The sequence below is a fragment of the Mesoplodon bidens genome (genome assembly GCF_964165515.1).
Source record: "Mesoplodon bidens genome assembly, chromosome: 2".
Taxonomy (NCBI): Eukaryota; Metazoa; Chordata; class Mammalia; order Artiodactyla; family Ziphiidae; genus Mesoplodon; species Mesoplodon bidens.
Window position 1 is genome coordinate 43,175,926 of NC_138177.1, and position 20,657 is coordinate 43,196,582.

The 20,657-nt window shown below is 37.2% G+C and overlaps 1 protein-coding gene across 5 annotated transcripts in view; it reads left to right on the forward strand.

Annotated features, from left to right (window-relative positions):
* The window catches only part of HMCN1 (hemicentin 1), a 526,618-nt gene that overhangs the window by 493,691 nt on the left and 12,270 nt on the right, over positions 1 to 20,657 (forward strand). For 3 of the 5 annotated variants that reach the window (XM_081225456.1, XM_081225457.1, XM_081225460.1), the window contains 4 exons: positions 1,645 to 1,770; positions 9,718 to 9,846; positions 11,801 to 12,151; positions 15,767 to 15,886. In XM_081225456.1, the coding sequence (XP_081081582.1) occupies positions 1,645 to 1,770; positions 9,718 to 9,846; positions 11,801 to 12,151; positions 15,767 to 15,886 (726 nt within the window). Of the gene's footprint in view, positions 1 to 1,644; positions 1,771 to 9,717; positions 9,847 to 11,800; positions 12,152 to 15,411; positions 15,472 to 15,766; positions 15,887 to 20,657 lie in introns of those variants that run through there. The other 2 variants (XM_081225458.1, XM_081225459.1) reach the window with 2 other exon arrangements.

A 20,657-nucleotide genomic window follows, 5' to 3' on the forward strand; every position in this document is an offset into this window, starting at 1 on the left:
GCTATTGATTCGTTCTAGTATACTTTTCATTTCAGTTATTGTATTGTTCATCTGTGTTTGTTTGTTCTTCAATTCTTCTAGGTCTTTGTTAAACATTTCTTGCATCTTCTCGATCTTTTCCTCCATTCTTTTTCCGAGGTCCTGGATCATCTTCACTATCATTATTCTGAATTCTTTTTCTGGAAAATTGCCTATCTCCACTTAATTTAATTGTTTTTCTGGGGTTTTATCTTGTTCCTTCATCTGGTACTTACCCCTCTGCCTTTTCATCTTGTCTGTCTTTCTGTGAATGTGGTTTTTGTTCCACAAGGTGCAGGATTGTAGTTCTTCTTACTTCTGCTGTCTGTCCTCTGGTGGATGAGGCTACTAAGAGGCTTATGCAAGTTTCCTGATGGGAGGGACTGGTGGTGGGTAGAGCTGACTGTTGGTCTGGTGGGCAGAGCTCAGTAAAACTTTAATCCACTTGACTGCTGATGGGTGGGGCTGGGTTCCCTCCCTGTTGGTTGTTTGGCCTGAGGCAACCCAACACTGGAGCCTACCTGGGCTCTTTGGTGGGGCTAATGGCAGCCTCTGGGAGGGCTCACGCCAAGGAGTACTTCCCAGAACTTCTGCTGCCAGTGTCCTTGTACCCACCGTGAGCCACAGCCACCCCCCACCTCTGCAGGATACCCCCCAACACTAGCAGGTAGGTGTGGTTCACTACTTTGTGTGTGCCCTCCAAGATTGGTGTCTCTGTTTCCCCCAGTTCTGTTGAAGTCCTGCAATCAAATCCCAGTAGCCCTCAAAGTCTGATTCTCTAGGAATTCCTCCTCCTGTTGCCGGACCCCCAGGTTGAGAAGCCTGACGTGGGGCTCAGAACCCTCACTCCAGTGGGTGGACTTCTGTGTTATAAGTGTTCTCCAGTCTGTGAGTCACCCACCCAGCAGTTATGGTATTTGATTTTACTGTGATTGTGCCCCTCCTACCATCTCGTTGTGGCTTCTCCTTTGTCTTTGGATGTGGGGTACTTTTTTTGGTGAGTTCCAGTGTCTTCCTGTCGATGACTGTCCAGCAGCTACTTGTGATTCTGCTGTTCTCGCAAGAGGCAGTGAGAGCACGTCCTTCTACTCCGCCATCTTGGTTCCAATCTCCCTTTGTAACTTCTTAATGGTGCCTTATCTAATCCATGTGCCGTGTCCTGGGCTGGATTGTAATACCATGCATCATGTCTGTGATCCATGCAAAAACGAAGTGGAAGCAAATGCTATACATTACAGGTTTCATCTTCTAATTACATAACCATTTTTTTAACATTTCCCCTATTATATTAACAATTTTTTTCACAAAATCATAAGTTATATGTGTATATATATATATACTTATATATAATGTATAAATATATAATTTTTCTTTTTCTAGGAGGAGGTAGTGGTTGGTATGGCTACCAGCTATGTGAAGTAATATTTTGTTTTTTATTTTTATCATAACGTTTTAAAATAAAGTGCATTACATAACTTGATTGATTTAAACACTTTAACCTTACACCATGATTATATAATCATCTATATTAGTTTGTGATATCCTTAAAATCTGAAGGTGTAATTTTTATGCAAAGTCAGAAGAAATCACTTTCTCAATCTGCATTACCTTTGTTCTTTCATCAAGATGTAAATGAGTGTAGACAGAATGTATGCAGACCAGATCAGCACTGCAAGAACACCCGCGGTGGCTATAAATGCATTGATCTTTGCCCAAACGGAATGACCAAGGCAGAAAACGGAACCTGCATTGGTGAGTGTCTGGCTATCTCAGTGACTGAGATTCATTTACCATCAACAAGCCAAATAAGGCATCCATTTTTAAAACTAATGATTAGAATAAATTTAATATAACAAGGAAATATCTTTTTCTATTGGTTTTTTACTCCCAACTTCTAGTATTGTGGTGCTCTGGGTCCCTAGGGTCATGGCTATACCAGGAAATGAAAGCTCACCAGGGAGACTTAGCCCATTTTGAACTCCCATCAGTTAAACAATTGGTTTCTATATTTTCATATCCACATACATTAATATTATGTCATATAATTTCTAATATGAAATTTAGCATATATATCAAGAATTTCATTGGAGGGGTTAAGAAGAAAATTATGTTTGTAGAGATTTATTAAAAGTTCAAAATATAATTATTTTAAAACTAAATATTCTTTAAATGTCAAATCAATAACCAGGCAATAAAGTAAATTATATTTCTCCCTAAGTTTATTCTTTACGTGCCTATTCTGTACCAGTCTGCCACAGTTAGCAGAACTATGAGCTGCACAATATACAAAACTGAAACTGATAGCATTCCTGCTCTCATGTACTTAAACATTCAACTGGGATAGATCGGGCAACTCCACTCCCTTCACCAAAAGAAAAAAAAATTACGCAAGTAGGAATGAAATATCATAAAAGAGGTACAAACAAAATTGTACCAGAGTACTCAAAAGAATGATCATATCTAATAGGAGTGACTATCAGCAGTGTCATAGAAGTGATCACATTTAGATATAGTCTTGAATGGAATGTTAGTAGATGGAGGTTGTAGAAAAAGGAAAGAAAAATAGCCCTGTATGATGGGGAAAGAGCTGGAATTAGAGAAAACATGTTAAAATTCATCCTCCCGGGGATTCTGCCGGCAGCTTTTGTTTGGGCTGCAGCTCTTCCCAGAGTCTCCAGCCTGCTAGCCTACTACATCAGATTTTGGATTCACTAGGCCTCCACAATCATGTGCATCAGAGAAAAGCCGGCAGCTGTTGACAGTTCTTTGGTGGAAAAAATAGGAAAGTGAGGAAGAAAGAAGTGAAATAAGTCAGCCAAGATCATATATCAGCTGTGTGGATGAAAGGCTCTTGGTCCTGCAGCCAGGAGTCAGTACTGTGCCTCTGAGGTGGGAGAGCCAACTTCAGGACACTGGTCAACAAGAGACCTCCCAGCTCCACATAATATCCAACGACGAGAGATCTCTATCTCAACACGAACACCCAGCTTCACTCAACGACCAGCAAGCTACAGTGCTGGACACCCTATGCCAAACAACTAGTAAGACAGGAACACAACCCCACCCATTAGCAGAGAGGCTGCCTAAAATCATAATAAGTCCACAGGCACCCCAAAACACACCACCAGACGTGGACCTGCCCACCAGAAAGACAAGATACAGCCTCATCCACCAGAACAAAGGCACTATTCCCCTCCACCAGGAAGCCTACACAACCCACTGAACCAACTTTAGCTACTGGGGACAGACACCAAAACAATGGGAACTACAAACCTGCAGCTTGCAAAAAGGAGACCCCAAACACAGTAAGATAAGCAAAATGAGAAAACAGAAAAACACACAGCAGATGAAGGAGCAACATAAAAACCCGCCACACCTAAGAAATGAAGACGAAATAGGCAGTCTACCTGAAAAAGAGTTCAGAATAATGATAGTAAAGATGAACCCAAATCTTGGAAATAGAATAGAGAAAATTCAAGAAACATTTAACAAGGACCTAGAATAACTAAAGAGGAAACAAGCAACGATGAACAACACAATAAATGAAATGAAAAATACTCTAGAAGGGATCAATAGCCTAATAACTGAGGCAGAAGAATGGATAAGTGACCTGGAAGATAAAATACTGGAAATAACTACTGCACAGCAGAATAAAGAAAAAAGAATGAAAAGAACTGAGGACAGTCTCAGAGACCTCTGGGACAACATTAGACACAACATTTGAATTATAGGGGTTCTAGAAGAAGAAGATAAAAGGAAAGGGACTAAGAAAATATTTGAAGAGATTATAGTAGAAAACTTCCCTAATATAGGAAAGGAAATAGTTAATCAAGTCCAGGAAGAACAGAGAATCCCATACAGGATAAATCCAAGGAGAAACACGCCAAGACACATATTAATCAAGCTATCAAAAATTAAATACAAAGAAAACATATTAAAAGCAGCAAGGGTAAAACAACAAATAACACACAAGGGAATCCCCATAAGGTTAACAGCTGATCTTTCAGCAGAAACTCTGCAAGCCAGAAAGGACTGGCAGGACATATTTAAAGTGATGAAGGAGAAAAACCTACAACCAAGATTACTCTACCCAGCAAGGATCTCATTCAGATTTGATGGAGAAATTAAAACCTTTACAAACAAGCAAAAGCTGAGAGAGTTCAGCACCACCAAACCAGCTTTACAACAAACGCTAAAGGAACTTCTCTAGGCAGCAAACACAAGAGAAGGAAAAGACCTACAATAACACACCCAAAACAATTAAGAAAATGGGAATAGGAACATACATATCGATAATTACCTTAAATGTAAATGGATTAAATGCTCCTACCAAAACATACAGACTGGCTGAATGGATACAAAAACAAGACCCATATATATGCTGTCTACATGAGACCCACTTCAGACCTAGAGACACATACAGACTGAAAGTGAGGGGATGGAAAAAGACATTCCATGCAAATGGAAACCAAAAGATAGCTGTAGTAGCAATTCTCATACCAGAAAAAACAGACTTTAAAATAAAGACTATTACAAGAGACAAAGAAGGACACTACTTAATGATCAAGGGATCAATCCAAGAAGAAGATATAACAATTGTAAATATTTATGCACCCAACATAGGAGCACCTCAATACATAAGGCAAATACTAATAGCCATAAAAGGGGAAATCAACAGTAACACATTCATAGTAGGGGACATTAACACCCCACTTTCACCAATGGACAGATCATCCAAAATGAAAATAAATAAGGAAACCCAAGCTTTAAATGATACATTAAACAACAGGGACTTAATTGATATTTATAGGATATTCCATCCAAAAACAACAGCATACACAATTTTCTCAAGTAGAACATTCTCCAGGATAGATCATATCTTGGGTCACAAATCAAGCCTTGGTAAATTTAAGAAAATTGAAATTGTATCAAGTATCTTTTCCGACTACAATGCTGTGAGACTAGATATCAATTACAGGAAAAGATCTGTAAAAAATACAAACATATGGAGGCTAAACAATACACTACTTAATAACCAAGCGATCACTGAAGAAATCAAAGAGGAAATAAAAAAATACCTAGAAACAAATGACAATGGAGACATGACGACTCAAAACCTATGGGATACAGTGAAAGCAGTTCTAATAGGGAAGTTTATAGCAATACAATCCTACCTTAAGAAACAGGAAACATCTCGAATAAACAACCTAACCTTGCACCTAAAGCAATTAGAGAAAGAAGAACAAAAAAAACCCAAAGTTAGCAGAAGGAAAGAAATCATAAAGAACAGATCAGAAATAAATGAAAAAGAAATAAAGGAAACGATAGCAAAGATCAGTAAAACTAAAAGCTGGTTCTTTGAGAAGATAAACAAAGTTGATAAACCATTAGCCAGACTCATCAAGAAAAAAAGGGAGAAGACTCAAATCAATAGAATTAGAAATGAAAAAGAAGAAGTAACAACTGACACTGCAGAAATACAAAAGATCATGAGAGATTACTACAAGCAACTCTATGCCAATAAAATGGATAACCTGGAAGAAATGGAAAAATTCTTAGAAATGCACAACCTACCAACAATGAATCAGGAAGACATAGAAAATATGAACAGACCGATCACAAGCACTGAAATTGAAACTGTGATTAAAAATCTTCCAACACACAAAAGCCCAGGACCAGATGTCTTCACAGGCAAATTCTATCAAACATTTAGTGAAGAGGTAACACCTATCCTTCTCAAACTCTTCCAAAATATAGCAGGGGGAGGAACACTCCCAAACTCATTCTATGAGGCCACCATCACCCTGATACAAAAACCAGACAAGGATGTCACAAAGAAAGAAAACTACAGGCCAATATCACTGATGAACATAGATGCAAAAATCCTCAACAAAATACTAGCAAACAGAATCCAACAGCACATTAAAAGGATCAGACACCATGATCAAGTTGGGTTTATTCCAGGAATGCAAGGATTCTTCAATATATGCAAATTAATCAACGTGATACACCATATTAACAAATTCAAAGAGAAAACCATATGGTCATCTCAATAGATGCAGGGAAAGCTTTTGACAAAATTCAACACCCGTTTATGATAAAAACCCTCCAGAAAGTAGGCATAGAGGGAACTTTCCTCAACAAAATAAAGGCCATATATGACAAACCCACAGCCAACCTCGTCCTCAATGGTGAAAAACTGAAAGCATTTCCACTAAGATCAGGGACAAGACAAGGTTGCCCACTCTCACCACTCGTATTCAACGTAATTTTGGAAGTTTTAGCCACAGCCATCAGAGAAGAAAAGGGAATAAAAGGAATCCAAATCGGAAAAGAAGAAATAAAGCTGTCACTGTTTGCAGATGACATGATACTATACACAGAGAATCCTAAAGATGCTAGCAGAAAACTACTAGAGCTAATCAATGAATTTGGTAAAGTAGCAGGATACAAAATAAATGCACAGAAATCTCTGGCATTCCTATACACTAATGATGAAAAATCTGAAAGTGAAATTAAGAAACACTCCCATTTACCATTGCAACAAAAAGAATAAAATATCTGGGAATAAACCTCCCTAAGGAGACAAAAGACCTGCATGCAGAAAATTATAAGACACTGATGAAAGAAAATAAAGATGATACAAATAGATGGAGAGATATACCATGTTCTTGGATTGGAAGAATCAACACTGTGAAAATGACTCTACTACCCAAAGCAATCTACAGATTCAATGCAATCCCTATCAAACTACCACTAGCATTTTTCACAGAACTGTAACAAAAAATTTCACAATTTGTATGGAAACACAAAAGACCCTGAATAGCCAAAGCAATCTTGAGAACGAAAAACGGAGCTGGAGGAGTCAGGCTCCCTGACTTCAGACTATACTACAAAGCTACAGTAATCAAGACAGTATGGTAGTGGCACAAAAACAGAAATATAGATCAATGGAACAGGATAGAAAGCCCAGAGATAAACCCACGCACATACTGTCACCTTATCTTTGATAAAGGAGGCAGGAATGTACAGTGGAGAAAGGACAGCCTCTTCAATAAGTGGTGCTGGGGAAACTGGACAGGGACATGTAAAAGAATGAAATTAGAACAGTTCCTAACACCATACACAAAAATAAGCTGAAAATGGATTAAAGACCTAAATGTAAGTCCAGAAACTATCAAACTCGTAGAGAAAAACATAGGCAGAACACTCTATGACATAAATCACAGCAAGATCCTTTTGACCCACCTCCTAAAGAAATGGAAATAAAGACAAAAATAAACAAATAGGACCTAATGAAACTTAAAAGCTTTTGCACAGCAAAGGAAACCATAAACAAGATGAAAAGACAACCCTCAGAATGGGAGAAAATATTTGCAAATGAAGCAGTTGACAAAGGATTAATCTCCAAAATTTATAAACAGCCCATGCAGCTCAATATCAAAAAAACAAACAACCCAATCCAAAAATGGACAGAAAACCTAAATAGACATTTCTCCAAAGAAGATATACAGATTGCCAACAAACACATGAAAGAATGCTCAACATCATTTATCATTAGAGAAATGCAAATCAAAACTACAATGAGATATCATCTCACACCAGTCAGAATGGCCATCATCAAAAAATCTAGAAACAATAAATGCTGAGAGGGTGTGGAGAAAAGGGAACACTCTTGTACTGCTTGTGGGAATGTGAACTGGTACAGCCACTATGGAGAACAGTATGGAGGTTCCTTAAAAAAGTACAAATAGAACTACCATATGACCCAGAAATCCCGCTACTGGGCATATACCCTGAGAAAACCATAATTCAAAAAGAGTCATGTACCAAAATGTTCATTGCAGCTCTATTTACAACAGCCTGGAGATGGAAACAACCTAAGTATCCATCATCGGATGAATGGATAAAGAAGATGTGGCACATATATACAATGGAATATTACTCAGCCATAAAAAGAAATGAAATTGAGTTATTTGTAGTGAGGTAGATGGACCTAGAGTCTGTCATACGGAGTGAAGTAAGTCAGAAAGAGAAAGACAAATGCCGTATGCTAACACATATATATGGATTCTAAGGAAAAGAAAAATGTCATGAAGAACCTAGGGGTAAGACAGGAATAAAGACACAGACCTACTAATGAATGGACTTGAGGATATGGGGAGGGGGGAGGGTAACTGTGACAAAGTGAGAGAGTGGCACGGACATATATACACTATCAAACGTAAAATAGATATCTAGTGGGAAGTAGCCGCATAGCACAGGGAGATCAGCTCGGTGCTTTGTGACCACCTAGAGGGGTGGGATAGGGAGGGTGGGAGGGAGGGAGACGCAAGAGGTAAGAGATATGGGAACATATGTATATGTATAACTGATTCACTTTGTTAATAAAAATTATGAAGAAAAAAATTCATCCTCCCTTCTTGACAGCTATCAGACCTTGAACAAGTCTTAAGATGACACAAATTTGAGTGTAAGTTTCTCATTTTAAAAAATTGGACATTTAAAGAATTTCATACTGAAGTATTAATAGTTACTATCTCTCTTGGATTTGTTTCAAAATAATATAAGAGTGAGGGGAGGGTGTAGATATAAATGAGGGAGTATTACCACTTGTTGATACTATTTGAGGTAAATGGAAGTTTAGTATACTTAAAAAAAATGGGGGGGTGGACTATCAGATTTCAAAGACTCCTCAGCAATACAGATATAGGTAAATATTTTTCTTGATTCCTAAGAATAGTAGCCAACTCAGAGCATCATATGCAGTTATGTGTAACTAAGTATTTTTAAGAATATTGATTCTGTAATTATTTATAAGATTAATTAGAAATGACAGAAGCTGAAATATCAGAAGATGTTTAAGAAGCTACAGCAAAAACATAGCTAAATGAGGAAATGGAAAGTGGGGATATATGGGTTTGTTTGAAGGAAATAGAATTACCCAATCTTGGAAACAGAGAATATGTTTAAAGATAACTCTGAGGTTTGCAGCCAGGTTGACTGGGGATAAAAGAATACTGTTATTATAAATAAGGAAGTAGTGATAAGATACTGGAGACGTGCTGAGTTTGAAGTACTAGTAAAACATGGCGATGGAAATGAGCAGCCAGTAGCTAGAAGTTTGGGACTGTGGATAAGTAGCAATGTGGAAATGTTGCTGTAAGTCCACATCAGCTAGCTCACTAGCGTCACTAGTATAAATAGGATGGCCAAAAAAGGAGGGATATAGCAAAGGGGGGAAAGCTGAGAAGAAAACTCTTCCCGTAGTAGGGTGCAAGAAGAGGAAAAGGGGCCCGTTAACAAGTGGCAGAGCTGGGACTTGAACCCAGGTTTTCTGACTCCAGGTCTCAACCACGTGGTGAGAAATGCAACGTTCTAAGCAATTAAAATGTTCATTTTAAATATAATGACTTGACGCATAGCACAGGGAGATCAGCTCAGTGCTTTGTGACCACCTGGAGGGGAGAGATAGGGAGGGTGGGAGGGATAGGGAGGGTGGGAGGGAGATGCAAGAGGGAGGAGATATGGGGACGTATGTATATGTATAGCTGATTCACTTTGTTATACAGCAGAAACTAACACAACATTGTAAAGCAATCATACTCCGATAAAGATGTTAAAAAATAAATAAATATAATGACTTTAGGTTTTGAAATAGGAAATGTTATTGCTTTTTATTGCCCTCCATGTCTCTAGATATTGATGAGTGTAGAGATGGGACCCATCAGTGCAGATATAACCAGATATGTGAGAATACGAGAGGCAGCTATCGTTGTGTATGTCCAAGAGGTTACCGGTCTCAAGGAATTGGGAGACCCTGTATGGGTAAGTTAACAGGAACTCTTATTGAGTAATAAAGGCTGGGTAACTATTTTACCAGCTTGGTTAGGACCACTCTATCCTCAAATACTTTCTTGCTACAATTAGATTTGTAAGTTGGTTTAAGTAGTCCATTACATAAATTGAATTACTTCTTAGAGACTTCATGTTGAGCTCAATTTACACTGACTTTCAAGTGATAATAATAACTACTTACGGAGTGCTTACTATGCACTATACATATCAAAATGAGGCTGTGGTATAATTACCACGACAATTTAATTATGAAGATTAGCTCATTGATTATCTCTCTCTGCATGTGATGTAAATATTTGCATAGATACATTTTATTTGAATATGAGATATATCTGTATGTACTATGAAGGTTTAGTTATGAAGGATTAAAATGTGAACACACAATTTAAGTGAATTGATAATTATTACTTTATCTACCATATGTTTAGTGCATACTATATGCCATTCCCTGTGCTAAGAATCTCATTTAATTCTCCCAATTGCCTATTTATAGGCAATCTCATTTAAGAATCTCATTTAATTCTCCCAATTGCCTTAGTTATAATTGAATGTAAAGTAAGGCAGGTAATGAAAGTAGAAGATGTCTATAAGAAGGTAACCATATGCTTTTTTTCTTAATACATTTACAATCAAGAAACTGACCTATAAAATTATTTCACCTCTGAATATTTACATTTACATGCAGAAAAAAAAATTGTGTGAGCTTTTAAATACTAGCTTTTGGTTTGCATGCTACTATATCAATACTTTGAAAATTGGATGCCTTGGTTGTCTATTTAATTCTTTATAGCAAATTCTTCCGTAAAGACTTAGTTCTGTCTTTATGTAGTCCCTAGCATAGTACTTTGCACATAGAAAACGTTTAATGTAGTATCATTATTATGAATACTTTTAAAATAAATACTTTTTAATAGCAGGAATATATATCATTTTAGTCTTCTATTTAGATATTGTAATTTGTATATAATTTAACATTTTGATCAGTCATTTCAGTGACCTAGCAGAATGAAATGTGTTTATTTGTTCACTAATTTGACTTGAAGCTGAATGTCAGAAATTGGGCTGGGGGATAAATCAGTAAAGAAGGTAGGGCCATTGCCTTAAAGAGATTTAAAATGTTAATTTTAACTTTTGCCTACTAAAATAATTTTTAAAGCACAATTTACTACTTTTATTCTACTTATTCATATTGTTTTCTTTCATGCCACTGTGGTAATGAATTAAAGAATTTGGTTTTGATCTCCGGTCTTTATTCACTTTTTCAATTTACAAGAAGAGTTAGGAGTACATACTCTGTGTTGACCTAGGAATAGAAAGAAAAATAACTTTAATTTTTGAACTTTGAGTTTATCTTAAGAAGAATGATTCTGTACCTTCATTTCCTTCTTTTTAATTTTTTTAAGAAAATGTGCTTGACATGATTATTCATTAATAATTATTGATGCAAAAGAAATAAAGGAAAATAAAACTATTTGTAGGTGCACATTGTACATTCTTGCATCTGAAACTTGTAATTATATGAAAGATTAGAAGCACTAATGATCAATATTGTAATTAAATGCACACTAGAGATCTGACTGCATTCTTCACTCCACCAACAAAATTAAGATCTATTTGTTAGCTTTGAACTCTAGTTTTTCTGGATTCAAGACCAAATTTTACAGTATGACCCTATATGATTCTACTGTACATGTAAAACAATCTTCAGGGACAGTCATAGCATCTTTCTATATATTCACAGCTGAATGATGAAAGCTTTTTCAAAAGTTCACAACAGCTGAGAAATTACTGTATTCCCTGCTTTGGAGGGTAACATAATGTCTTCAGTTTGTTTCACAGACTGATTCTTTATTCCTGTGTTTTCTGTGTGTATATGTGTGTATGTTTTTTTTTCTCTTTTTTATGTATCATGGCACACGAGCAGACATTAATGAATGTGAACAAGTGCCTAAGCCTTGTGCATATCAGTGCTCCAACACCCCCGGCAGCTTCAAGTGTATCTGTCCACCAGGACAACATTTATTAGGGGACGGGAAATCTTGCGCTGGATTGGAGAGGCTGCCAAATTATGGCACTCAGTACAATAGCTATAACCTTGCACGGTTCTCCCCCGTGAGAAACAACTATCAACCTCAACAGCATTACAGACAGTACTCACATCTCTACAGCTCCTACTCAGAGTATAGGAACAGCAGAACGTCTCTCTCCAGGACTAGAAGGACTATTAGAAAAACTTGCCCTGAAGGCTCTGTGGCGAGCCATGACACATGTGTAGGTAAATGTCAGCCATATTCCATTTCCTTTCTGTGGGCTCACTTAACGGACCAGCGTCTAAACATATATACAGCACCTATGAGAGTTTGGGTGTAGTGAACTACATCTGATCTCAAATCTGGGATGACCCAAGTTTCAAGACATTTACTCTGGCACCTAAAACTATTACCAATTTTATCAAATGATGTATTTACATGTGTACATTCTGATAATTTATTGTTTTGTATTGGCAGTTTCTCTTTTTTGATCACCCCTGAAAGTGTTACTAAATTTAATGCTATATAGAAATAAAATTCAGTGGCATCCAGAATATGGTTCTTAAAAAAAGAATATGCATATTGCCACCGTAATATAATACTATATCAGATTATGGCTTTATCTGATGGATGCCAAAGCAGTGGGTTAAAAGTGAAACTATCAGCTACTGTGTCGACTGCTTGTTCTGTCTGCAACCAGCACTACCCTGACTGTTGTTACACACTCCCCATGGAACCTCTCAGTTAAATTATTTTGTATATATGTAAGTCACTGAAAAGATAATGTAAGCCAGGACAAAACTAACTTGTTTCCATTGTTTTAACATATGTGCTTTCAGTATCTTTACCTAAACTCAAGTCTGTAATTTAATTTGTTTGCAAAAGTGAAGTGTAATTTCCAACTCAAGAATTGAGACCTTGTCTTCAGTTAAGTTGCAAACAGTTCCATCTGTCATTCATTTAATTCAGTTTTCTGTGAGTATCCACAGTTTGCATGTCACTGAGCTATGCACCAAGGGCAATTAGCAAACACAAATTAGCCCCACAGTTTGTTAGAAGAAATGAGAAAGCAAAGAAGAAAGGGAGGAGGGAGGCAAGAGGGGAGGGAAGAAAGAAATTCTGTTTAAATTTGAAGACCCCTATGCTAACCTCATGTTCTTGAATTTTTCTTAAGCATTCCACACGTTGCTTATTCTCTCCCAGATATGCTCTCTGTTAAACATGTTTTAGATATGTAAAAGAAATATCTTCTGACTTCAGTTTTTGTCATTTCTTTTTCTACCCTTCTCCAAGCCCTGTTCCTGCATCGTTATCTTCTTAGACATGATTCCTTAGTCACTCTTAGGCGGACCCAGCTTCTCACATTATCCCCACTCAGCTGGACCTTCAAACCCTCTAGATCCTTACTCTTTAACCTTTATTTTCTAGGCCCAGATGTTCCCAGAACTTTTCTGTCTGGCTGTCTTGAAGTACCTAAAGCGTAATATGATGCACATGGAATCTCCTCCCTGTGATCAGCTTCCTAGAACTGTGGACAGTGCTAGTTTCTTTTACTCCTTGAATTTGAAACATTCATGGGTTCATTAACAACTCTCAACATTTTGCCCCATATGGTCAAACACTACTTAATTACTAAACCTGTGGACTCCACTGTCCTTGGGAGTATGTCAAACATTGCTCTCAGGCTGCTCCAAACCATTCTTATTGGTTTTTTTCCATTGGTAATTTTGGTAACTTTTCATGCCCACAATTTTTACCTCTTTGTTAGTGAAACTTTTCACTATTTTATTGACAGAATTAACATCTGACATTTTGTCTTTCAATGTTTCTTCTAAATAGTCGTTCCCACTGAAGGGTTTCATATCCTATTAACATTCCATTCTCTGCCTTCGTCTTAGACAACTCTTCTCTTCTACCTTTACTCTCCTGCTCTAAAAATCCTTGTTTATGCTCTGATAAATGAGTGAAATGGTATTTCCCACACCATATACCATCTAGTTGACTTCTTCTAGATCATCTGAAGGTCCAAGCCATTTGAAGAAAGAGTCCCTGATGAATAACCAGTTCTCCATTTCTTTATCACAATCTGTGCCCTGTAGTTTCATCACAGTAGAGTCTTATGAATGTTCTCTGTGCCTTTGTGTTTATATTACACTAATATGTTTATATGAATTACCTTCCCGAAACCATCTACTATGTGAGGCAGCTACTATTTCAGAGTGAGGACCAATCTTGGAGACCCTAAAGTAAATTTCTATAACTAGTCTATGACTGGATATTTAAGTTTTATTTGGGGGCAATAAATAGACTTAGACATTTAGAAATATTTCTTAAAATATGGTGAGTATTTTCCGGCGTTGGTACTAATAAAGAAATTTACACTAAGATTGCAGACAGCTTTGGAATTATGTAACAAGCAACCTGCAGTAAACACCAAATGCTTTTAATTAACCATCTAGGATAGACAGCTTACAAAAGATTCAGATTAACACCATGGAATTTTGTTAGACTTGGGCTAAGATTTAGCTTTTTAGGGAATTGATTCCAAAGCTTAATAGGGAAAATGAACATTGCATTGCTTCTGAACACCAAAATCACTTGGGGCCAATTTAAAATTACTCTGGAAAGTGTGATGTCGACTACTTGGAGTTCAACGTCATTTACATTTCTATTGTTATCTTAGGTTAAAGCTGATTATAAAGGGAAAAAGTAAAAATATATCAAAAGTTCTGCAGTGAGTGCTTTGGTTAACCAAACTGGGGCAAAAACAGTGACAAATATTTGATGAGCGTTTGTCATTAACAGATTTTGAGTCATTGCAATTATCATCTGAGCATATGCACAATGAACAAGTCCTTTTGCTGAGCCATCTCCAGGGTTTCACTTTGTCTTCTTCCCCTTACTTCCAGCCCTCAGCACTCCTGCTTCCATTTCATACCATGTTCTCTTCCTTCTAACACTGGTTGGCACATTTTAATATTAGGCAAAACACAACTGAGACAAGAAATCTGAGGCCTCTCAAATCCCATCCCTGATTCTGAAAGCAAATATCAATTAATTTTTTTACTATCTATTCCCACTCTTTTTATTGCTGTTTTCTTGACTTTGTTTAGTAATAGCAGGTAGCTCAGCTCTTTATAATTTATAAAATGTTTTTGCTATATTACGTGTTTGAACCTTCCAACAAGCCTGTGAAGTAGGGAGATTGTATCAGTGAATCCTGTTGGCAGAAGAATCAACTGAGATCCTGAGAAGTTAAGTGGCTGGCCCAAAGTAACATAGCAACTATATGTATATCTAGTTGCCATTAGTACTTTACAATTGTATGAAGTTGGATGAATATTCCTATCGCAAAGATAAAACCGCCTCCACTTAATGATATCTGCATATAGGAAAGCTATAGGCATGGCTGTTGGAGAGAGAGAGAGAGGCCGCTAAACTTTAAATAAAATAGAAATGAGTATTTCTTTTCCCAATTAATCTCAATAGAAACTTTATCTTTTAGGTAAATTCTACTGTGTTCTGTCAAGAGTTTAGTACCTTGGTGGTTTAGGATCCTGTACAGGTCTGTTTCATCTGTCATTCCAATCTTAATTACTTAACTAATACTGCAATTTGCCAGTTTGGGGCTTCAGCTCATATGTGCTTATACACAGAAGAGATGTTCATATTTTATAATGCAGGACAGTTTATATTGTACTCCATTAAAATATACTGATATGAAACAGCTTTGAACATTTTTAAGCACAAGTATAAAATCAAATTTTCTGTTGTATGTCAACAACTTGTTTATAGTTGGTTCTGTCACAGTTTCTGCCTTTGCTTTGCATGGTTATACACACTGCTTTTTTTCTGCACAGATATTGATGAATGTGAAAATAGAGACACCTGCCAGCATGAGTGTAAAAATACCTTTGGGAGCTATCAATGTATCTGCCCACCTGGCTATCAACTCATGCTCAATGGAAAGACATGTCAAGGTGAGAAAACGTTGGGACATTTATTGCTACAACTTAACGTAAAATGAATATAGTGTGAGAAATGTCTTTTTTTTGAGTAATTTTTCTTCTAGTTGCTTCCTCTCCTCTCACATTCCCATGGGTCAGACTTATCTATAATCCTTGCTTTTGCAAGCAGGAGAAAGCAATTAAGCAAAGGAAGATTTGAGAAACACTTTTGGTATGGTCTTACTAGAAGGAGCAAGAATGCCTAAGCTGCTTCATATCATATATATATATATTTAAAACTAAATGGAAATAGACCTCTTCAAACATGTTTTCACAGTTCAGCTAAGAAGAAAGGAGAAATGAGAAGAGTGCTCAGTATTAGGCATTATTTTATACTTTGTCTTAGTGGTCAGTGGGTAACTGATTAATCCACTCATTCTTTGAGTCAAATGATGAGTAACAATCATGTGACAGAGTTGCAGGATGCAGGAGGTTAAAACAGATGAATAATGTACACTCTCTTCCCTTTATGATCTTAGAGTCTAGTGGAGACAGACATGCAAATAAGTGCATAATCAACATACAAGGTTGTAGGTGTTATAACTGTTTTAGATAACGTGTAGTGATGGTAGAAAGAAAATCAATCCCAATAGCAAAATTGTTACACAAAAATGTGAAAGGAGCATTGTATATTGATGAGGTTTAGTATGTTGTAACGTGTCCTTGATCAAAAGAATATGAACTTGTATAAATCGTTAAAATCTTCTAAGAAACCACCTCAATTCCATGGACAAAATCTAAGAATATTATATAGGTCTTAATAAGCCTCTGAGTTTTATTAGTTCCTGTCATGTATAAAACGCTTCCCTTCACAAAAGACTTGCTAGGATGCAGCTCATGGAAATGTGTTCCAGAAGCCAAGACCAGGATGCACAATGGCTTCACCTGAGTTACCATGAGCTTCCACACACTTACTCAACCCAGTCACCCATCACACTCCCTGAGAGCCCCCACTGATCCTGTGGGCTGGAGAAGGAAAATGAACTCAATAATAACCTTTACTCCCAGCCGTCACTCAAACATTTATGAAGAACTTACCCTGTGAGGAACATCTTACTAAGTTTTGAAATACTGGAGGAACATACGTACATTATAGTTTTATGTTTTTCCAAAACAACTATTATCTCATTTTATTTTATTTTATTTTTTTTTTCTTTTTGTGGTATGCGGGCCTCTCACTGCTGTGGCCTCTCCCGTTGCGGAGCACAGGCTCCGGACGCGCAGGCCCAGCGGCCACGGCTCACGGGCCCAGCCGCTCCGCGGCATATGGGATCCTCCCAGACCGGGGCACGAACCCGTATCCCCTGCATCGGCAGGCGGACTCTCAACCACTGCGCCACCAGGGAGGCCCTTATCTCATTTTAATCAGAAGTATAGTTTTGTCAAGAACAATAATTTGTACCCATTCTACAGATGATAAAACTAATTCTCAGAGTGGTTATGTGAGTCTCAATGTCCTAGAACCATCAAGAGCAAGGGTAGGACTTGTTCACAGATCTCACAATGTCAGGAATGGTCCTTTGTCTCTCCTGTGATGCTATGAACACCAGGGTCATTGTATTGTGGGAGCAGACAGAGGTTAGAGCACTTACATTGTCCAAATTTTATAACTTCTCCAGCTCTTCAACCCAAGAATCCTTCTGAAGAGGTGGCAGTGCACAACACTAACATTCCACTCCCAACAGGTGCACCAGGCACCAAGGAAGGAAGGGGGTAGATACTAAGCATTTGGAATAACCAGCCAGACTGCAAACTCCTTAGCCAGATTTTTATATATATATATTTATTTATTTATTTATTTTATTTTTGGTTGCATTGGGTCTTTGTTGCCACGCACGGGCTTTCTCTAGTTGCGGCAAGTGGGAGCTACTCTTCATTGTGGTGCATGGGCTTCTCATTGCAGTGGCTTCTCTTGTTATGGAGCACGGGCTCTTGGCATGTGGGCTTCAGTAGTTGTGGCACACGGGCTCAGTAGTTGTGGCACACGGGCTGTCTTGCTCCGCGGCATGTGGGATCTTCCCGGACTGGGGCTCGAACCCATGTCCCCTGCATTGGCAGGTGGATTCCTAACCACTGCACCACCAGGGAAGCCCCTTTAGCCAGATTTTTAAGGGTTATATTATGTCATATTCTCATTAGAGGATCTTTTCTTCTCTAAATTATTCCAGTTTGTTTTTTTTAGTTGTCCTTGTCACTCTTTCAGTTCAAAACATTTTTCAGCTTTCACTTGTACTCCAGAGAGTGGAAAATAATGTGCACAAATCAGAAACAGGTGTCATTTATAATGTTTGCAATTTAAATGAGTTACATATTTTTGTGGTTTTAAAAAAAGACATGAGGGACTTCCCTGGTGGCACAGTGGTTAAGAATCCGCCTGCCAATGCAGGGGATATGGGTTCGATCCCTGGTCCAGGAGGATCCCACATGCTGTGGAGCAACTAAGCCAGTGTGCCACAACTACTGAGCCTGCGCTCTAGAGCCCGAGAGCCACAGCTGCTGAGCCCACGTGCCACAACTACTGAAGCCCGCACGCCTAGAGCCCATGCTCTGTGACAAGAGAAGCCACTGCAATGAGAAGCCCGTGCACCACAATGAAGAGTAGCCCCCTCTCGCCGCAACTAGAGAAAGTTCGCGCACAGCAACAAAGACCCAATGCAGCCAAAAATTAATTAATTAATTTTTTAAAAAGTTGTCTAAGAAAAGACATGAGAGACAACAATTATGACCTTTAAAGAAGTCTTTACTCTAAAGAATAACTTGGAGTCTTTATAGCTTTAGAAAGTGTTTGAGGCATTTATGAGGAACAAAATGCTACTTTTCATTCACAGATAAATTTTTGAAGCTTTATACATTAGTGATAGAAATGTCAGTAATAAAAGGGATATTGAAGTGAATTTGACATTGAATGAGGACAAAGACTAGTCTAAAGTGGAAGTCACCAGACTTCAAAATGAAAAACAAAAAACATGACCAATTATAATTTGCCTCAGAAGCAGAGAGGAGAAACTAAAAAATCCATATGCTAATTTTAAGCACCATTAATCTAATTCTAAAACTGTAAAAACACTACATGTTGGCATTGCATTCGAAATGAGTGTTCTAATCTATCCAAGTTTTTAAGAAGCAATTCATAATGTTTGTCAAGAATCTGAATTACTCTACACCCTCTATAAGACAAATGTTTCAAGTACGCTTATCCTAAATTACTTTTTTAATGTATCCAGAGCACTTGGTTAATGCATTCATATGTTCTAAAGTTATTATTGTGAAAGTTTTTCAGCTCATCTTGGTATTCTTTTCTTGTAGCAATAATATTTATGTTATGAAATCCCTATACTTTAATTTTTATCCTAATAATTTTCTAATAATATTTTATAAAAGCCAGACATCACCACACTGTCAGTTAACAGAAGACAGTCTGATTTCTCCATCTTTTCTAGCTTCTTTTTTTAAGACCAATGAGTAAAGTGAATGAAGAGAGTGATTAGAGTGAATGCCTACAGGATACTTACTCCTGAGGAGATAGCAGTAGACAGAAGACAAAGGAGGGCTACCTTCCCCGAAGCTCAAACACTTTATGAAAGCTCTTCTATAGGAAGTGTACATTATTATGGAGCTAGAGACAAACACTTTGTATATTAGAGTCTCATATCTCTGATAGATTTATTTGCAGCCAACGAAAATCTGTGATAAGGTAGCTGTTCTTATTATGCCTGGACATGTGTCCAGATTCTGGCCTCCAATCACCATTTTCACGGACCCTAGCAGCCCACTGGCCTCCATGTTTCTGCATGAGCTCACTCTAAAAATTAAAGCTAAAATGAAATTTGGAGTATGGATGGGCAGGGAATTTTTTTTATGGAGAGAAAAGAAGATTAATTGAATTTCTTTCACATTTTCCTAAAGGGCTTTTCACTTCATTCTGAGACAGTCTCATTTTGTCAAGGAGATGGAGCACTGCTGGCAGATAAAATCATAATTAGAAATTGGTTTACAGAGACAAAAGGCAAGATTTAACTGAAATAAAACATGTTTCACTCTGTTCCATTCCTGGAGGAAAACTAGTCCTAATATAAAATGATCAATAGAAAGCACATTATGTCATTATCAGCACATCTAAGTAACTAAAAACTCAAGTAAGTGATTTACTCCATATCATTCTAGCTTAATATCTTTTGACTTTGTACAGACTATTGTTAAGTTTAAAGAAACAAATTACATTGTATGTCATTTCCTTAAGAAATGGAATATATTTGGAACCAAATCTAAAAATGCTCATTTTTGACACAGAAATGCAAAGGGCAAATAATTTTAAAATTTAACATTTATTCTCCACAATTTATATACTGTCTCTTGGAATATCTTCTCGCCTTTTTTTATAGTAATATTCCAAGTTATTTACAAGTTCACAAAAGAACTTCACAAATTTAACCCAAGATCAATATAAATACCATCATGCAGATACCAAGTCACTACTATGAAATGACATAATAGTTACACATAGCCATTGGTTGTGGCACCAATTCCATGACTGAAGTACATTTGACCTTTAGAACCTACCTCTCCAAAAAACTGATTTGGGTCCAATTATACATCAGAATCTATGTTTATTCAAATACTAAAGAAGAAAATGTTACAAGTGGCTCTGTGCAGCCCATTGACTTAAACTTTCTCTAAAATTAGTCTTCATATTTTTTGTTTACCTACTCCAAAAAGAAATTTGAAAACCTTATACTTCACTCAT